At 38.0% G+C, this 19,847-nt stretch overlaps 2 protein-coding genes across 3 annotated transcripts in view; one reads left to right on the top strand and one right to left on the bottom strand.

Annotated features, from left to right (window-relative positions):
- The window catches only part of mideasb (mitotic deacetylase associated SANT domain protein b), a 44,907-nt gene extending 33,868 nt beyond the window's left edge, over positions 1 to 11,039 (bottom strand). Inside the window, exons 1-2 of one of the 2 annotated variants that reach the window (XM_073826989.1) lie at positions 10,943 to 11,039; positions 1,979 to 3,778 (exon numbers count right to left, since the gene is read on the bottom strand). In XM_073826989.1, the coding sequence (XP_073683090.1) occupies positions 1,979 to 3,424 (1,446 nt within the window). In that variant the 5' untranslated portion in view covers positions 3,425 to 3,778; positions 10,943 to 11,039. Of the gene's footprint in view, positions 1 to 1,978; positions 3,779 to 7,407; positions 7,657 to 10,942 lie in introns of those variants that run through there. The other variant, XM_073826988.1, reaches the window with a different exon arrangement.
- Positions 11,040 to 12,473: 1,434 nt separating this feature from the next.
- Positions 12,474 to 18,360, top strand: ptgr2 (prostaglandin reductase 2). Its single transcript, XM_073827215.1, has 9 exons — positions 12,474 to 12,607; positions 12,745 to 12,863; positions 13,035 to 13,226; positions 13,315 to 13,485; positions 17,269 to 17,478; positions 17,559 to 17,680; positions 17,767 to 17,854; positions 17,934 to 17,973; positions 18,079 to 18,360. The coding sequence occupies exons 1-9, from the start codon at positions 12,568 to 12,570 to the stop codon at positions 18,141 to 18,143; spliced, it is 1,047 nt and encodes a 348-aa protein (XP_073683316.1). The 5' UTR covers positions 12,474 to 12,567; the 3' UTR covers positions 18,144 to 18,360.
- The last annotated feature ends 1,487 nt before the right edge of the window (positions 18,361 to 19,847 follow it).

The raw sequence follows: 19,847 nt of genomic DNA on the forward strand, positions 1-19,847 counted from the left end.
CATTCCCTATTTCCTATATAGTGCCATTCACCATACAGTAAATACTAATTCTGTGAACAAGCAACCGGTTTAAGCCGCAGGTTCAGCGTGTATTTATAGTGCAGGGGGCAGGACGCTTCAGATTCTAGAGTGCATCTGACTGGACAGAAAGTTTGATGAAGTGCAGGGTGATGTCATCAAAATCATAAAAAGTTAGAGACTAAGTTTTGAATGCTTATAACCTTCAAATGAGAATTTTGTCATTGTTTTGGAGCACACAGCTTAAAGATAACCTTAAGGCTAACATATTCATACTAAAAGCCAAAAAACTTCAATTTTGATTTTATGGGACTTTGAAACAAGTTGTTTTAGACATAGGGTCAGCATAAGGGTTGAAAATAATAATTTTTCCACGTTTTTTTTTTTTTTTTTTTTTTTTTTTTTTGAGCAAAAAACTTTATTAAAGGGATAGTTCGAGCATTTAAGACATGAAGTTGTATGCAATCCTTATCAGCACTATAGTGTATACACACTGACCCACACTGCGTTCACCTCCCTGGTCAGAGTTCTGGCCGCTGGAAGTTTTTCAAGAAAGTAGTAACGGTTAGTTTCCGGGGCCTCAAAACTGTGCGTTTTTACGTGAAAAAAATATATGCGTTTCAAAGCTTGATTAATTTACATCACAAAAAACACTCCTGACAAAAATCATACCTCAGTTTTAATCGGCACTATATTCTTTCCGTTTCAATCCGCGCTGCTGTCAGTTCGCACGTTCCGATCAGCTGTTGATAGCGCGACTCGCTGACAACATGTCTGACTACGAAACTTCTGATGATGAAACCAATTTTAGCACAATGTCAGACGGAACAGACGATATATTTATTTTTATATTAGACCTCGTTTCACGTGATTTCCACAGGAGTCTAAACATCAGATTGTTTACTGTACAGTTTAGACATGGGATCTCCAGTCCTCGTGAGCTACTGTCTACGATGAAACCGACACACGTTCCGCATAGTTACAGACAATAACAAATATAGCAAAGCATCATATTTTGTTGTGTTATATAGATTCAATTAAATTCATTAGTTATGACATTTGCCGATTTTCTCACCACATAGACAGTCGATTATTGTCGATGCTATCACTGCCCCGGTTAGAATATTCTCAGTGTAACGTTAGCCTAAAAACCGACGTTAGCTTCAAAATAAACCTGTCGTATGCGACATAAAGTTAGTAAATAGAGCTTACCCGTGGTACTGGTACAGCAGAACTCTTTAAAATCCGTTTTTTTATTTTTCCTCCTTGGTTGGGGATGTAATCGTCTTCGCTGAAGTGAGCACTGCACACACGAAAATCCTTGATACTGGATATTTTAGCTCCCGCAGAGTAGCCGATGGCAACCAGCCAAAGCTGTCTCATAACTATATCCGAAACAGGAAAACGATGGAATCTGAACGGCGATCCCTGCACATTCTTGTGGTCACAACCTGGGAATTTACAAGTTCGCACCATTGTTAATTTTCTACTTTTTACGTCGTTGTCATTCGAGTGTGTAATGGAACAGCTGATCGGAACGTGCGAACTGACAGCAGCGTGGATTGATGGAAACGGAAAGAATATAGTGCCGATTAAAACTGAGGTATGATTTTTGTCAGGAGTGTTTTTTGTGATGTAAATTAATCAAGCTTTGAAACGCATATATTTTTTTCACGTAAAAACGCACAGTTTTGAGGCCCCGGAAACTAACCGTGACTACTTTCTTGAAAAACTTCCAGCGGCCAGAACTCTGACCAGGGAGGTGAACGCAGTGTGGGTCAGTGTGTATACACTATAGTGCTGATAAGGATTGCATACAACTTCATGTCTTAAATGCTCGAACTATCCCTTTAACATAAGTAAACCTCAAGGAACATTTTAAAATATTACAAATAAAAACCATGTCATGACCCCTTTAATTTCTCCAACATATTTGACTCAAACACATAAAAGATCTCACCTTGACATTCCGTGAGGGAAGAGATTCCCTTTCCGAAGCCTTCTGAGCCAATGTTTCCAAGTTGACCTCTTGCGACACCCTCCTTTTACGTCGTGTGCTCTGGATTACACCTGTCGGAGCAGCCCGGATGTCTTGCACCGCATTGGTCTCAGAAGCGCCATTCTGAGAACCTTGTGTGTGCAGATCAGTCGGCATGACGAATGGATTATCCGAAGCAGGGCCCTCACCCTCTTTTGAAAGCCGACGTGATCTCCGGGGCCCAGGTTGTTGGGTCTCGACAGATTGCTGAGGAACATTTGTGGAAGGATGAGGAACAGAGTCTTGAGTCTGTGTTGGATCAGTTGTCTCTTGGGACTGTCCAGGTAATGAAGCGTGATGCTGATCAAGTGAAGAAGCGTGTGGCTGCTGGCCATCAGAGTAATTTTCCAATAGATGCTGGTTCTGAAGTGGTTGCTCAGATTTTAGTTGCTGCTGCACCAAGTCTTGTTGTGACTGAATCTGTTGCATATGTTGTTGTGGTGGATGCTGAGTGTGTTTTAATTGCTGTGGTATCTGTTTTTGACGCTGAAGTACCTGTTGCTGCTGCACCTGTTGTCGTATCTGCTGTTCCAGCTGCCGTTGTTGGAACATTATTTGTCGCTGCAGCTTTTGCTGCTGCTCCTGTTGCTGCAGCTGCTGAAGCTGATGTTGGGAATTTGTCTGCGCACTGTAATTTAAATTCGGCAAGGTCCGATTGCCCTGAACTACCTGATAGTAACCCGCTACCAAGTTCTGCTTGGGCTGTCCAAAGGCTAACTGAAAGGGTTGCAGCACCGAACTCCCAGTGGTGGACTGTCCGTGGTGCTGCTGCGGATTTAACATTCCAGGCTTTTGTGTTTGCTGAAAGGCTTGCTGCTGTTCCCAGTCCATACCCCGGCCAGGTTTGGTATTATCCCTAAAGGGTTCTCCACTTATATTAGTCCCTTGTTTTTCAGTTGCCCTAATAGTCGGCGGCTCAGGTTGCTGCTGCTGAGGTTGTACTGACATGCCCTCATGCATCTGCTTTGCAAAAGCAGTCTGAGCCCCCAGGTATGGACCTAAGTTCTGGGACCAAGCGGTCATGCCTTGTGACCAACTGTTTGGTCGCTGTTGGGGCTGCAAAGGTGGATCCTGATGTGGCCACTTCATGGGCATGATCTGTTGGTAGTGCCCTCGGCTTTGATCGCCCTTCTCAGGACTGAATATGACAGAATTGAGGTACGTATGTTGTGCCTCTGCATTCAAGCTTTCCACACCTCCACTGTCATTATGTCCTGGGCCTGAAGGAGGGACCCCAATGCCATAGTAGGCCTCTGTATGCTGAGAGGCCTCTTTCATCGCCACACCCTGATCGTTAAAGAAAGTGATGCGCTTGCCTGTTCTCTTTGCGTTTGTTTTCTGTTGAGGTTGCAAACTCATGACTTTCATGAATATCAATTCTGGGGAGAGGTGGAGTGGGAGGTTAAGGAGACAAAAGTTCAAATCCCCAAAACCACACAAAGCTTGCTCTAGTTTAATTAGGAGTATTAGAGTATCAAGATTCCTTTGATTGGTTTATTGACAATTAATGGTCATCCAAACCTACTCAACATGGTAGGAATGCAGGTAAGCTTTAAAAGAAAAAACTGCAGCATCTCGTGTTCAGAAATAGCCGTTTCAGAACGCTGTAGCTCAAACATGTCCATTTGCTTTGTTCTTCACTGACAACTCTTCTGCTCCCGGGATGTCAAGCTGGGTTGAGAAGTCTTTAGGTTAACTTGTTGCTCATTCATTGGAGACAACCTGAGAAGAAAGTGGTCACAAACATTATGGTTAGCCTCCGGAGTCAGTACTTTAGGCTTAGTGGGGGTTCACTGAAAAAGCTGTTTCAGCAATTTCATGAATGGGGCACTAGAGAAAAGAGTTTGAAAGGGAAAGGTGGATTGTTAAGGGAGCTGTGGCATTAGCAGTTGAGTGCACATCATGAAACAATGTCGAACAAACTGCAGGTAATTTGTTCAGAAAGTAGCAGACTAATCTTAGCAACCAACAAACCAAGATGACACATATGTGAGAATGCAAAGTGTGAATAGGGGGAAAATGTGCACGCTACCGCAAACAATTGTTTCTAGACTCTGTGCGGAGAGGGCAACAGTGAAAGTGAGTAAAATGAGGAGAGATATACAGTTGCACACATATTCCCACAAAGAGTGTGAAAATGTACAAGCTTAGTTTCACAATGATGAAGTTTTAAGGTAATTCCCCCCATAATTCACATTAGCATGCAAATATTAAAATCAAAATCAAAGTCTATCATTAACCTGCTATACGCTCCTCTCATAAATTATGAAGCGCTTGCATGCTGTTTTGAGTATGTGCACATGTAGCAAACCAAAGAATAATGAAATAAATACCCCCAAACGCATGCATATTTCAAATTCATGAGAGCACTATTTGTTAATATACAGTTGAAGTCAGAAGTTTAGGTGCACCTTTCAGAATCTGCAAAATGTTAATTATTTGACCAAAATAAGAGGGATTATACAAAATGCATATTTTTTTATTTAGTACCAATCTGAATAAGATATTTTCACATAAAAGAGAAAGTAATAGTTGAATGGGATCACAAGAAAAATGGCCCCGTTCAAACATTTACATACACTTGAATGACCCACATTTGAACCCTTTCCAACAATGACTATGATTTTGAGATCTATTTTTCACACTGAGGACAACTGAGGGACTCATATGCAACTATTACAGAAGAATTTGAAGATCGGGGTAATTTTTACTTATTTTGTCTTCTGGGAAACATGTAAGTATCTTCTGTAGCTTCTGAATGGAAGTACTAAATGAAAAAAAATATATAAAATTCAAGCAAAATAAGAAAAATTGACATCTTCATTCTGCTAAAAAGTTTACACCCCCAGCTATTAATGCATTGTGTTTCCTTCTGAAGCATCAGTGAGCGTTTGAACCTTTTGTAATAGTTGTAATAGTCCCTTGGTTGTTCTCAGTGTGAAAAGATGGATCTCAAAATCATACAGTCATTGTTGAAAAGGGTTCAAACACACAAAAATGCTGAAAAAAAAAAAAAAGAATTTGTGGGACCTGAAGGATTTTTCTGACAAATAGTAGGCAGTTTAACTGTTCAAGACAAACAAGGGACTCAAGAACAACTATCACTAAAAAAAAAACAAAAAAAAAAAAAAACATACAGCTGTGGATCATTCAGGTAACAACACAGTATTAAGAATCAAGTGTATGTTAACTTTTAAACTGGGGCATTTTTTTTATTTAACTATTATTTTCTCTTGTGGACTATATGTAAATGTCTTTTATGTGAAATATCTTATTCAGGTCACTACTAAATAAAAAAATAACATGCATTTTACATGATCCCTCTTATTTTGGTAAAATAATTAACATTTGGCAGATTCTGCAAGTTTTGTCTTCAACTGTAAATCTTCCTGCAAGCAAATTACAAACTACACAAATAAGGACAAATCACTGTACCATATTTCTTTTGTGATCTATATTCAATAAGAATTTTTTTACACTCCTTTAATTATTTAATGTACATTAGTGTCTCTGCTTTTACCAACACTGATTACCTGTGCTAAAACCACATCTCACATGGCTTTTGCTTCATTACACCGACCAATGCAAACGTTCTCCATGCTTAGCATAAAATAGCACTAAAATCTAAATATTGTGCACCTGAATCCTTCTAATGCATACGGCTCTTATCACTTATACATTGCTTATAGCTTATCACCAGTTAAATTACATTAATAGAAATACATATCACCTGTTTTTACACCAGGTATTTTTATTAAAACAACTTAAAAAAAAAATTTCAAAAGACTGTCCATTCCCTGGGCTAAGTTAAAAATTGCAAATAAAACTATGGGAAGTTACAAAGTATTTTTGAGTGTGACTAAAAAGAAATGCACACTGACCAACTTAAGTACACACAATTACTGTTGAGAATAACAGCGTTCTACAGAGCAATGTTTTAAAATTAACATTCCTTCAGTTGCATTTGGTCAAATCATACATTATACACAAATGTGTATAAATACTGCGTACTCAAAGCAGCCATTTAAATCTGCAGTATTTTCAGGGCTGACGCGACGCGACGCAACGCATTGAGAAACACCCAGCGCGAGGATGTAAACAACAATTGCATAAAGCAAACCAACGTCCAGTTAGGACCACACTGCAGGCAAGTTTACCTAACGTTAGCACATTTCAGTGCATTAACTTACATGTTTTATTCGAGTAACCCAACGCATGGCGTTCTGCTGAAAACTGCGAGCACTGGACGCACATGAATGTCATTACATTAGCAAAACAATATAGGACACAGCAGCAACGCACGGTTGCACAAGCCAGTTTTAACAGCTGACAAGAGAACGCGTTTAATAAGCTTGTAACGTCAAGCACGGTTACCTAATCCTACCTAGATCTTAATTTAAACCGCGCACGAATGCAGAAGAGACTTGAGTGCTGAGGCATGAGCGAGAATTCCCCTCAGAGAGAGAGAGTAACGTAACATTAGTTGTAGACAGCATTTTAGGGGGCGTAGACACATCTACTATTAAAGAGTTTATCTACTTTTAAAGAAATAGTTCACCTAGGAATTAAACCGCTGTCATTATTTACTCACCCTCATTTTGTTCCAAACCTGTATGACTGTAATAGTTCCGTGGAAAGGGAGATGTTATGCACAATGACAGCCGTTCACTTTCAATTTGTGGAAAAATATGCGCAAAAAAGTGAATAGGGACTGAAACTGTCTAACATATTGTTTTGTTATTCTGGTTTGGAACATGAGTGTGAATAAATGATGACAGAGCTGTTATTTTGCGCGAGTCCTATTATCTCTTTAATTAAAACACGCTGTTTTATAAACGCAACGCGCATCGCGCGCCGCGACGCAGGTCGCTCGCGTTGCGTCCGAACGTTCGAAAAGCGCATGCAAGCCCCTCAAAAAGCTGTCTGGGTAAACAGCTCAATAGGTTTTGAGACACAGACAGGGTGCCCTTCCTGGACCCCCCCTTCCTAGTGAAGCCAGCTCAGCGCTATTTACCAGAAGTCCTTTGTTGCAGAAAAGGGATTATCCAGTCACTAATTCCGTGTCACACTGCAACAAAGTGAGACAACAATACACCCTATGAAGCATGCTTGAGCAGCAAAATAATAAAAGTGGTAAATGACAAGCCCCCCTCCTGTCTCTTCCTAGTTGTCAACTCTGGCGAATGTAATTCGTGCGCAAGTTAGTTCATGTTTTCAGCTTTAAAGACACACGTAGCGCATTGAATGCGATTCATATTCATATTACAACTTGATAATTGTATCTACTGCGTGATGTAAAGCTAAACAGCTTTAAACATTAAATACAATGCGTTTTAAAAGACAATCCTTACCGTACTTGTTATTTTCAGCGTTTGTTTTTCAGGTCGCCCTAAGAACAACTGCAAGGTCCAATGCAACAGTAGAGAAATGACTGCATGCTTATCCACGATTGAGTCATGCAATGCTGACCTCACTCCAGTAATATTCAAGTCAAGAGGTAGATCCTTGTGCAAACGAAAGCACCGAGAAATGGAAATGGAGGGCTTCTTTTGACAAAATGGCGAGGCGTTTTTCAAAACAATTGCACGCGATTTCGTTACTATTGCACGCACATGCGAATCAAAACGCCCAAACACAGTAGTTCACTCGTACATGAAGTATGGAACAACACATTCTCTTTCAGCTGAAGTCTTGTGATCCCCTACTGTCCCGCTGGCCACACCCACTTCCGCTACCATATAAGGCTTTTCCCCTTCCATGCGGGGCGCTGTAAATTACAGCAAATGCACAGGCCATGCGGGAAATTCCGTCACTGGGAAACGTTCTTAAGAGCATGGCTTGTGCCAAACATCCCCATCCATACCTGAATCGAGGGAATGAATTTCAATATTAGCAAAAAGACAAGACATGTATTTGAAACTACTGGAAAAGCATCAAATTAGAGATATTTATGAGGGTTAATCATAACAAAAAGGCCAAACTGCATAGTTGTTTGAATTGGGGAGACCAGGGAGTGTTGTAACATGTGGTGTGTTGTAACACACAACAGTTGAACCAATAAGAAATGAGCTACAGAGGTGAACTCACTATGACCACCACCCACCTGATATAACATGTGATGTAAAAATACTATAAGGATATAAGATACAATATTGAGAAGGTATGTCTGTATTTGTCATCATGTTAAATGATATCACTATTACTGTCGTAATCAGCAGGTTGAGTTTAACAAATCTGCACATGCATGACTAGAAAACTAGAAATATCATATCTGAGCAAATGGGGAGGGTTGTAACACTATCCAGTACATTTCTTCTGGATACAATGATTGTCCCATTTTGCACAATGTATAGACCTATTTCCCACACATGTCAGACAGAGTGACTAACAAACATCATACATGCAAGTACAATCTTTTAGTTATAGTTAACTCAAAGAACCCTTTTGATGATGACACAAAGTTTTTTCTATTTTCTTTTTCACTGGGCCTAGTCAAACATTAGTGTAAGTACAGTAAGATTTGTAATGTCTTTTTAAAGAATTTTCTGCCACACTCCAACTCTGCATTTACTTAATCCAAAATACAGTAAAAGCAGAAAAATTGTGAAATATTTTACTGTTTTCTATTTGAATATATTTTAAAATGTAATTTATTCCTGTGATCAAAGCTAAATTTTCGACATCATTACTCCAGTCTTCAGTGTCACATGATCCTTCAAAAATCATTCTAATATGCTGATATGCTGTTCAAGAAACATTTTTAATATTATTAATATTATCGATATTTAAAACATTCTTTGTTGATTCTTTGATGAATACATTTTTATTTTAATTGGGGAAAGACATTTTTGAAAGTAATACTTATTTACTTAAAAAGTTCTTTAAAAAAAACATTTGACTGGTAGTGTATTTTAGCATTAAATTACAGAAAACCTAGTTGCTGTTACATAAGTGCTCCTAACAGCTAAGAAAGCAATGGCAAATTTGACTTTTTTTTCTCTTTTTTTACTCATCATCATCACAGATTCTTCTTTTAAATATCAAAAATTATATTTGTTATAGTTTCTGTTCACACTGCAGAAGTTTGCCGAACTATAACAACTTCCACTTCTGAAAACCTTGGAAATGTGTAAAGGGTTCACGGTTTTGTGAATCTTTTATTATACCGTTTCAAATTAATACAAATTCTGGGGTATGACATGATTTTGACCACCTCAACAAATTAACGCGTAACTACTCCCAATTACTAGTTTGTACTTGACACCAAGTTTCAGTGTTGGGGAAAGTTACTTTTAAAAGTAATGCATTACAATATTTCGTTACTCCATAAAAAAGTAACTAATTGCGCTACTTAGTTACATTTTATGGAAAGTAATGCCTTATGCTAATTTTGTGTTACATTTTCTCTCACCTGGGCTAGACTTGCTTAGTTATTTTTAATAACAGAAAATTCAAAAGTTATATTTTTGGCAATGGTAAAGGTCCTTTCACACTAAAAGTGAAATCAATCAACCTCAGGGTGAAGGAAGTGCCTCTGGCCTGCATCTCACAACACAAGACAGGAGAGCTGTCAGTGTGTTACTTATTGGAAAAAGTAACACTTTACTAGTTACTTGAAAAAAGTAATCCGATTACGTAACTCGGGTTACTTCTAATGCCTTACCCCCAACACTGCTAAGGTTAGGGATAATCTGTGCATTTAAAAACTACTTTAACACGTAGCAGACAAATATAAGAATATTATTTTGCAATCAAAGAGATTTGGAGGTAATATAGGTTACAGACGTTACCACTCCCCAGTACACCAAAACAGAACTCTCAGTCTCATTTTGATACGATTGCTATCAATATCAAAAAGGAACACTATGAACATGATTATGATGAACGCAACGGCTGTAAAGACTCCCTTTTTAACAGTATAAGAAAACTTCTGGACTCTGTATAACGCTAATCACGCCTAGAACTCGGAGCATTTGTGCATAGCCTACGTGCAGGGGTTCAGCAGCACGGACATGATCAAGCATGTGCTGCCGTGAGTAAGGAGACACCCATAGGCCTCATCGTGTCAGTGTCAGTGTACTCTCTCTCCTTCTCTCTCTCTGCTGTGCCTTAAAATAAAGTGCAAAGCCACCAGACATGCGGCCAGCCATTCACAGGGTATGGCATGTGTAGAGTGTACCAGCCTCAATAAACAATCTGATGCCTCGAATGCTATTCGGGTGCGTAAAATATAATTCTCAGACTACATGCATATGCCTTTCTGCATTCTTAATCACAAAATGCAGATGGACGCGTGACTGCATGCCTGTTTAATAGTTGCGATGCATGCACGATTTCAAGCCAGAACTCGAAATGCAAGTACACAACCAATTTTGTCTGAGATGTGAAACGCCTGCACTCGTTGTGATGGCTTAGGGGGGAGGCTGACACAAGTTTATATGACACAGTTGTTGCAACACCACCAAATGTTGCACAACAGTAACATGATCCATCATAATGCAGGTACAGAACTGACACTCTCCCGACACCGTCACTGATTTAAAGGAAACGTTTGCATCTGAAAACGAGAGCAGAAATCGTTACATTTTTGTTGCAACGCAACTGAAAAGCACTTTCTGTTTGCCTACATGTGTTTTTGCAGCGCGTGCTGCTGCGCTTGTGCAAAAATGTGTTAACACGAAACAGTTCGCAACTCGTAACACTGACAAAAGCGCATCTGATTGTTTCTGTCAAAAGTACGGAACCACCCAATCGAATTCATTCTCCAGACCAGAACAAGCTCTGCTTTCGACGTCCTGCAGAAACTCATCGCAAATCTATGTTTTACGCGTGGGAATACATTCAGACTGGATCTATTTGAAAGGCAGTTACTGCGCATTACATTACCTCTGAAAACATCTGCGACGTAGCTCCAGCGATCCAGATCTTTTTCGCGTTGCTTTCAAGAAAAAAAGGGGAAAAAAACTTTAAGCCTTGTAGCGTCACTTCCTCGTTGGTAACAAGAGCGCCACCCGCTGCAAATTGCACAGTGATGTAATTTTTCTCTTGCACCTTCAATACAGGAGGCACCTTTGCCTGTGTGAATGTTGTGATAGATTTACGACCACATATAAAAACAAAAACAACGTCGAGTTCAATCAGTGTGAACTCCTAATCTTAATGTAATGTGTTTTTAAAAATAAGTACTGTAAAAAGTAGGTAGAGGAATCGCCTGGTAAAGATTTGCACTAGGGTCCAAAGTAAACACACACGCGATGTCCGATTAGTGAACGAATCATTCTTGTGAACCGTTTCTGATTCAATTGAACCTTCTGGACGATTCGTTTACTGAATCACTCTGAGAGGTTCTCGAGTCAACAAGGTCGATTCATTGAATCGATCATTTTATTAAAACATACATAAACGTCTGTCAAAAGATTAAAATGAACTGTAGTGTTGTTTAATGTAAATTCAAGTTATATTTAGATTCTAAATGACTTTAGACATGGGAACTAACAGGATTATATTCAATCTGCGTATTATTGTTGAATATTAATGTGCATGTGACCCTGGACTACAAAACCAGTCATGAGTAGCACGGGTATATTTGTAGCAATAATACATCAGTTGGTCCAAATTATCGATTTTTCTTCTATGTCAAAAATCATTAGGATATTAAGATCTTGTACATGAATATGTTTTGTCAATTTCCTGCCGTAAATATATCAAAACTTATTTTTGGATTAGTAGCTAATATGCATTGCTAAGAACTTCATTTGGACAACTTTAAAGAAGATTTTCTCAATATTTAGATTTTTTTACACTCTCTGATTCCAAATTTTCAAATGTGACCCTGGACCACAAAATCAGTCATAAGGGTACATTTTTTAAATCGAGATTTGTACAAAATCTCAAAGCTGAATAATAAGCCTTCCATTGATGTATGGTTTATAGGACAGTATTTGCCTCAGAAAATCTAGAATCTGAAGGTGCAAAAAAAAAAAAAAAAAAAAAACTAAATATTGAGAAAATCGCCTTTAAAGTTGTCCAAATGAATATCTTAGCAATGCATATTACTAATCAAAAAATTTTTGGTAGGAAATTTACAAAATATTTTCATGAAACATCATTACTTAATATCCTAATGATTTTTAGCATAAAAGAAATCCACACAATGTATTTTTGGCTATTGCTACAAATATACCCGTGTTACTTAAGACTGGTTTTGTGGTTATTCATTTAGCTGTATAAATCTCAAATTTGGTACAGGGCCACAGTAATAAATAAAAAAGAACCGGTTCTTCGAAACGAACTGTTCAAAAGAACCGATTCGCGAGTTTGATTTTCCATCATCACAACACATGTGAGCGGTCCTTTACCGCTCATGCAGCCAATCAGACGAGCTCCTGCTTGTCACGTGATTATTTCAGGAACTGCTGTCGCTGCGAGAAAGATTTTGAGAGTTGCATTATAGCTACAAGTTGCAAGTTTTGACAATACAAGTCTTCTTTTAGTAATAAAACAAGGTAAAAATGTTAAATGTAAAAAGAGTTGTGTTGCGCTCTCGACCAGGTAAACCATGTGGGAAAATTTGTTAGTTTACAAATCATTAACAATGTAATGTAACGTTAGTTCATTATTAATGTGCTGCGTGTTTTTTTTTTTTTTTTCAGAACTTCACTTAATGTTATTTCCCTGTATATGATTAGGCAAAAATGGTCATCCGGTTCCAGAGAATTTCCGTGTGGAGGAGATTATGAAATCCTCCGAGCTGAAGGAAGGACAAGTGTTAGTCCGGACAGCCTTCCTCTCAGTTGATCCTTACATGGTGAGGTGACCTTACTTGTGTTTCATTTTATGTCATGTGGGAAATATTCTCAATATTTTACCAGCCTAGTGAATATTTCCTTCGTGAATACTCAAGCTGTAATCAATATATTAGCAGGCATTAACTTATTCACTCATCCATGAAACAATATTAACACAAAACTCAATGTAGCGCTGTCGCATGAACGATGATACTGGAGCTGACTACCTGTTGCCATGGAGATTAGAGGAGTGTGTGGATGGAGGTGGAGTTGGTGTAGTGGAGGCCAGCAAGAATCAGGCGTTGTCTGTGGGCACTACTGTCACCTCCTTCAACTGGCCCTGGCAAACATACGATGTGATGGAGGGCAGCCTTTTGCAAAAGGTATGGCATTTATTTTGGCCAGTTTGATTGATAGTCTGCGAAATTGTGAATAGGTGTGTATGGATATGTGTTGTACTCATTTTTGCAGGTTGACCCAGAGATGGTCGATGGTCATCTGTCGTATGTACTAGGAGCGGTGGGCATGCCTGGTCTCACTGCTCTTTTAGGTGTGAGAGAGAAGGGTCATGTGATTCCAGGAAGACAGCAGACGATGGTTATCAGTGGAGCAGCTGGAGCTTGTGGGTCACTTGCTGGACAGGTAATATGTAAGTGGATATATGAAACTGGTCTGTTCTCTACAGAAAGATTTAGTGTTGTCAACATTTAATATTTAGTGTTGCTTGTTCAAGCAGATGCATCAGTGATGCTGTTTTTTGTTTGTTTGGAATGTTAATTTATTTAAAAAACTATTCATATACCATGCCCTCCATTAATATTGGCACCCTTGGTAAATATGAGCAAATGTTGCTGGGAAAATAAATCTGCATTATCCTTTTGATCTTTCATTCCAAAAATTCACAAAATTCGAACCTTTAATAGAAGTACAACAATTGAAAGAGGAGGGAAAATATCATTATGAAATAAATGTTTTTCTTCAATGCATGTTGGCCACAATTATTGGCGCCCCTAGAGACTCTTATGAGTAAAATATTTCTGAAGTATTTCCCATTTATATTTACATTTTTTAGCACACCAGGGTAACTAAGAACATAAAATTTTCAGGCCATGACTTCCTGTTCCACAGGATTATAAATTTGAGGAACACAAGGCCAGATTCCCTTGATCATCCATCACAAAGAGTGAAACCAAAGAATATAGTTCTGATGTGAAGAACAAGATTGTTGAGTTTCACAAAATAGATGGTGGCTGTAAGTAAGCACTGGAAATCCATTAGAAGTTCCAATTAGTTAAAAAATTAGTTTCATTGAAGTAAAACAATAAAAAGTAAGGGGGGAAATCTCATGAAATAAATGTTTTTCTCTAGTTCACGTTGGCCACAAATATTGGCACCCAATTATTGCAATGTCGCTTTCTCAAGAGAACAGCTCTGAGTCTGATGAGTTTGGAGAACACTTGACAAGAGATCAAAGAATCTCTCCAAATCCTTCAGATTCCTAGCTACATGTTGGTAGTGCTTCTCTTCAGTTCACCCCATTCCAGTTAGGTTAACTGGGAAGGCCATGGCAAAAGCTTCATTTTGTGCTCAGTGACACATTTTTGTGTTGATTTTGATGTTTGTTTTGGATTATAGTTCAACCACTGCCCATTATACGCCCTGTGAAAGTATTTATACCCCTTCATTTTTTCATGTTTTGATATGTTGCTTTCTTATGTTAAACTGCTTTAAATTTCTTCTTTTCCCTCCACATCAATCTAAACTCCATACACCATAATTGCAAAGCAGAAAAACATGTTTTTAACATCTTTGCTAATTTATTCAAAACTTAATTAATCCATTGCATAAGTATTCATACCCTTATCTAGGACAGTTGAAATTTAGCTCAGGAGCATTCAGATTGCTTGTAGATGTTCCTTAGCCTAACAGCTGAAAATTCATATCAGAGCAAAAATCAAGCCCTAAGGTCAAAAGAACTGCCTATAGAGCTCAGAGACAGGATTGCATCATGCTACACATCTGGGAAAAAGTAAAAAAAAAATTATGCTGCATTGAAGGTTCACAGAAGCATGTAGTTTCTATTACCCTTAATGGAAGAAGTTTGAAACAACCAGGACTCTTCTTAAGAGTTGATGGAGAAGGGCCTTGGCTAGAGTGGTGACCAAGAACCTGATGGTCACTCCAGTTAAGCTCTATGAACATATGTGGAAATAGGAGCAATCTACAGAAGGACAAACATCACTGCAAAACTCCCCCGATCTGAGCTTTATGGCAGTGTGGCAAGACTTAATCCGCTCCTCAGTGAAGACACATGAAAACACACTGAGAACCAAGATTCTCTGGTCTGATCAATCTCAATTCCAATCATCATGTTTAGATGAAACCAGGCACTGCTCATCACCTGCAGAGTACCTTCCCAAAAGTAAAGTGTGGTGGTAGCAGCTGTGGGGCTGTTTTTCAGTGGCAGGGACTGAAGGACTCATCAAGAGTAGAAGGAAAGCTTAATGTACCAAAAATTGAGATAAAACCCCAAGAAAAGTGAAAACCCAGTCCAGATCATTCAGAACCTCAAACTGGGCAGAAGGTTAACCTTCCAACAGGACAGTGAACCTAAGCACACAGCCAGAATGGCTTATAGACAACACAGCCAGAGCCTGGGATTGAACCCAATCAAATATTGAGAGAAACCTGAAAATGTGCATCTGCCCCATCCAACCTGACAGAGCTTGAGAGGTGAAGAGGTAAGGAGAAAAATGGCTTTAAAATAATTTCCAAATGCTGATATGCAAAGCCTGTCGCATCATACCCAAAAAGACTTTAAGCTGTAAAGGTACTTCAGCTAAGTACAGAGTTAAGGGTATGAATACAGTAGTTATACCCTTAATGTATGTACTTATTTCAGTTTTTTATTTTTAATAAATTTACAATTCTGTAATATAAAAGTTGTTACAATTCTGGTTTTGCTTTGTAATTATAATGTATAAAGTGTAGATTGATGTAAAAAGTAATTTAAAGCAAATGAACGTAAGGCAGCAACATAACAAAGGGGTATGAATACTTTCGCAAGGCACTGTAAGATTTCTAACAGAGGCAGTGAGGTTTACATGTTTTATCTGTTGGTATTTAATAGAATCCATGATGACATGTATCTGAACAAAATGTCCGCAACAATAAAGATCCAGCAGTAAATTTAACTGTGGACACGAGGCACTTTTTATCCCTGTTTGCACCAAACCCTTCTGGTGGGTTTGCTGCCAAAAAGCTCTTTTTAACATTCATCTGACCATAGAAGCCAGTCCTGTTTGAATTTCCAGTCACATCTGACAACTGAATATTCTGGAGTTTGTTTTGGGATGAGTGAGGAGGATTTTTCCTGAAACCCTCCTGAACAGCATGTGCTCATGTAGGGGCTCTTTGATATTTTTTAAAGGCTTTCTGACTTCAAGACTCAATTAATCTTTGCAGTTCTCTTGCTGTGATGCTTGAAGAGTCTTTGGTCACTCAAACTCTCCTCCTCACCTGGCATTTGAACGATATAGACACGTCCTCTTCCAGGCAGATTTATAACATCTTTAGTTAATTGGAGCTTCTTAATTATTGTCCTGATGGTGGAAATGTGGATTTTCAATGCTTTAGCACTTTTCATTCAGCCAATTTCTATTTTGTGAAGCTCAACAATCTTGTTCTGCACATAAGAACTATATTCTTTAATTTTACTGCTTGTGATCGATGATTAAGAAAATTTGGCCTTTGCGTTCCTCATATTTATAATCGTGGGACAGGAAGTCATGGATGGAAAATTTCATGCTCCTAGTCCTTGTGTAATATGCTAAAACAAGAAGGATTTTCTAGACGAGTAAAATTATTTTCTTGTTTTCAGTAAAAAACAAGTCAAAATTAAGTGAGTTTTTGCTTAGAACAAGCAAAATAATCTGCCAACGAGGTAAGCAAAAAAAATCTTATTTTAAACAGAAAACAAGATTATTTTTCTTACCCCTTTGACAGATTATTTTACTTGTTTAAAGCAAAAATGCACTTAATTTTGACTGAAAACAAGACAATAATTTTTACTCATCTAGAAAATCCTTCTTGATTTAAGAATTTTTAGATATTTTGGCTGAGAAAAGCAAAAAAAAATTTTTTGCAGTGCTTCAGGGATATTTTATAAGATTTCTAGGGGTGCCAATAATTGTGGCCAACATGCATTGGATAAAAACATTTATTTCGTAAAGAGATTTTAATTTTTACTTCAATGAAATGATTTTTTTTAAATAAAAAGATCAAAAAGATAAACAATGCAGATTTATTTTCACAGCTGCCTGTGCTCATATTTACCAAGGGTGCCAATATTAGTGGAGGGCACTCTATAAATTGAATACACCTTTTCAATAATGAGCAATTTGAGAACTTTTTCTTTCTGTTAAGATTGGCAAATTGGATGGCTGTGAGAGAGTGGTTGGGATTTGCGGTTCAGACCAGAAATGCCAGGCCTTGGTAACAGAGCTGGGTTTTACAGCAGGGATAAACTACAAAAAAGGAGATATCACCTCAGCGCTGAGGGAGCACTGCCCCAAAGGCGTTGATATATACTTTGACAATGTAGGCGGTCCCATCAGCGATGCTGTTATATCACAGGTACAGTATGTTCTGCCCTCCGTTTTAATATCAATTTCTTTGGGTCATTTGTGTTAAAGTGCAATACTCACACTGTGCAGATGAATCCCGGTGGTCATGTGATCCTGTGCGGCCAAATATCACAGTACAATAAGGATGTGCCTTACCCACCTCCTCTTAGTGAGGACACCCAAGAAGCTTTGCATAACAAAAACATCACAAGGTACAAGAGAATAGCTAGTAAAACCTACTTTGTTGATTGTATTATGTGTATGATTGTTTATATTCCCAACTGTAATATGTTCACAGAGAAAGATTTGTTGTATTGAACTACTCTGAGAAACACGAAGAAGGTCTAATGCAGCTCAGCCGCTGGGTAAAGACAGGCCAGATAAAGGTAAATCTACCACAGTCATGTTTCCAAAGTAAACACCACAAACCTTTTGTACATTTTATCTCTACTTTTTATTTTACAGGTGTTGGAAACTGTTGTAAATGGTTTAGAAAACATGGGAGGTGAGTTTATTATTGTTACTCTTTTCTCATGTGCCGAAGTGTACTCTACATACATATTGTATGAACCGTCTATGTTTATATATGTATGCACTATGCATATTTCAGAGGCGTTCTGCTCCATGATGACCGGAGGCAACATAGGTAAACAAGTTGTCAAAATTTCAGACTGAGTCAAACGTCTGCATTGGGAGGCCTTGTGGGGGTGGTGTTGTCGTGGGAAATCTGGGCTGGTAACCGAAAGGTTACTAAAAAGGATTCTCAAAAAGACATTTAAGGTTTCACCGGTGGGACTGTCCCTTTGAGTGTGCTGCAAATCACTTTGGATAAAAGTATCAGCTAAATGACAATGGCCTAACATGTTTAAAATAAAATTTATTTAAATCAAAAGTAATTTAATCATTTTTAGCTGTCAAGTGTCAACTAAACTAAATTCAGTCCAATGCACTCATATACAGTATTTGATCAAAATAAGAAGGATCATACAAAATGCATGTTATTGTTTGTTTAGTACTGACCTGAATAAGATATTTCACATAAAAGGTGTTTACACACAGTCCAGAAGAGAAAATAATAGTCAAATTTATAAAAATGACCCCATTCAAAAGTTAACATACACTTACCTGAATGATCCACAACTGTGTTTTTTGTTGTTTAGTGATAACTGTTCACGAGTCCCTTGTTTGTCCTGAACAGTTAAAGTGCCCGCTGTCCTTCAGAAAAATATATCAGGTCCCACAAATTTGGTTTTCCAGCATTTTTTTTTTGTATTTTAACCCTTTCCAACAATGACTGTATGATTTTGAGATCCATCTTTTCACACTGAGGACAACTGAGGGATTCATATGCAACTATTCCAGAAGGTTCAAATGCTCACTCATGCTCCTGAAGCAAAAACCATGCATTAAAAGCTGGGGGGAACCTTTTAAATTTGAAGATCAGGGTAGATGTAACTTATTTTGTCTTCTGAAACATGTAGCTATCTTCTGTAGTTTCTGAAGGGCAGTACTAAATAATAATAAGTATTATTTAGGCAAAATAAGAAAAAAGTACACATATCCATTTAGTTCAAAAGTTTTCACCCCCGGCTCTTAATGCATCGTTTTTTCTTTTGGAGCATCAGTGAGCATTTGAACCTTTTGTAATAGTTGCATATGAGTCCCTCATTTGTCCTCAGTGTGAAAAAATGGATCTCAACATCATACAGTCATTGTTGGAAAGGGTTCAAATACACAATGCTGGAAAACCAAAAAAAATTGTGGGATCTAAAGATGTTTTTGAAAGAAGTCCCTATGTTCACCAAGGCTGCATTTATTTAATCAAAATTAAACACAGTAATATTGTAAAAACTGTATATTGTTCCATTTTTAAATATTTAAAATGCAATGAATTCCTTTGATTCAAAGCTGAATTTTCAGCATCATTACTCCAGTCTTCAGTGTCACATGATCCTTCAGAAATCATTCTAAAATACTGATTTGCTGATCAAGAAACATTTCTTATTATTATTGTTAAAAACCGTTGTGCAGCTTAATATTTTTGTGGAAACTGTGATACATTTTATTTTCACGATTCTTTAAAATTTGAAATGTTTAAAATAACAGCATTTTCTGAAATAGAAGTATTTTGAATGTCACTTTTGATCATTTTAAAGGTTGTATCAGCGATTTCTAGCCTAAAACATAAAGTGTCAATTTCAGCTGACCTTTCTTCACGATCCGCTCGCTGCCTGCCCCATAAATTGTCTGTGAAAAAAACGCGTCTCTCTGGTCAGCCTAGGGTCCAAGATATGCCAAAAAAACAATCGGTGCTACCAACCTTTCCACAGATAAACAAACAGTGTTCCAGCCAATCAGCGTCAGGGGTTTGGTGTTGTG

This window comes from Garra rufa, chromosome 21, assembly GCF_049309525.1.
Source record: "Garra rufa chromosome 21, GarRuf1.0, whole genome shotgun sequence".
NCBI lineage: Eukaryota > Metazoa > Chordata > Actinopteri > Cypriniformes > Cyprinidae > Garra > Garra rufa.

Coding starts and splice junctions, on each gene's coding strand:
- ptgr2 (XM_073827215.1), top strand. CDS start 12,568: ATGTTAAATGTAAAAAGAGTTGTGTTGCGCTCTCGACCAG. Junction 13,486..17,268: donor GTGGGTCACTTGCTGGACAG/GTAATATGTAAG, acceptor CTTTCTGTTAAG/ATTGGCAAATTGGATGGCTG. Junction 17,855..17,933: donor TAAAGACAGGCCAGATAAAG/GTAAATCTACCA, acceptor TTTATTTTACAG/GTGTTGGAAACTGTTGTAAA.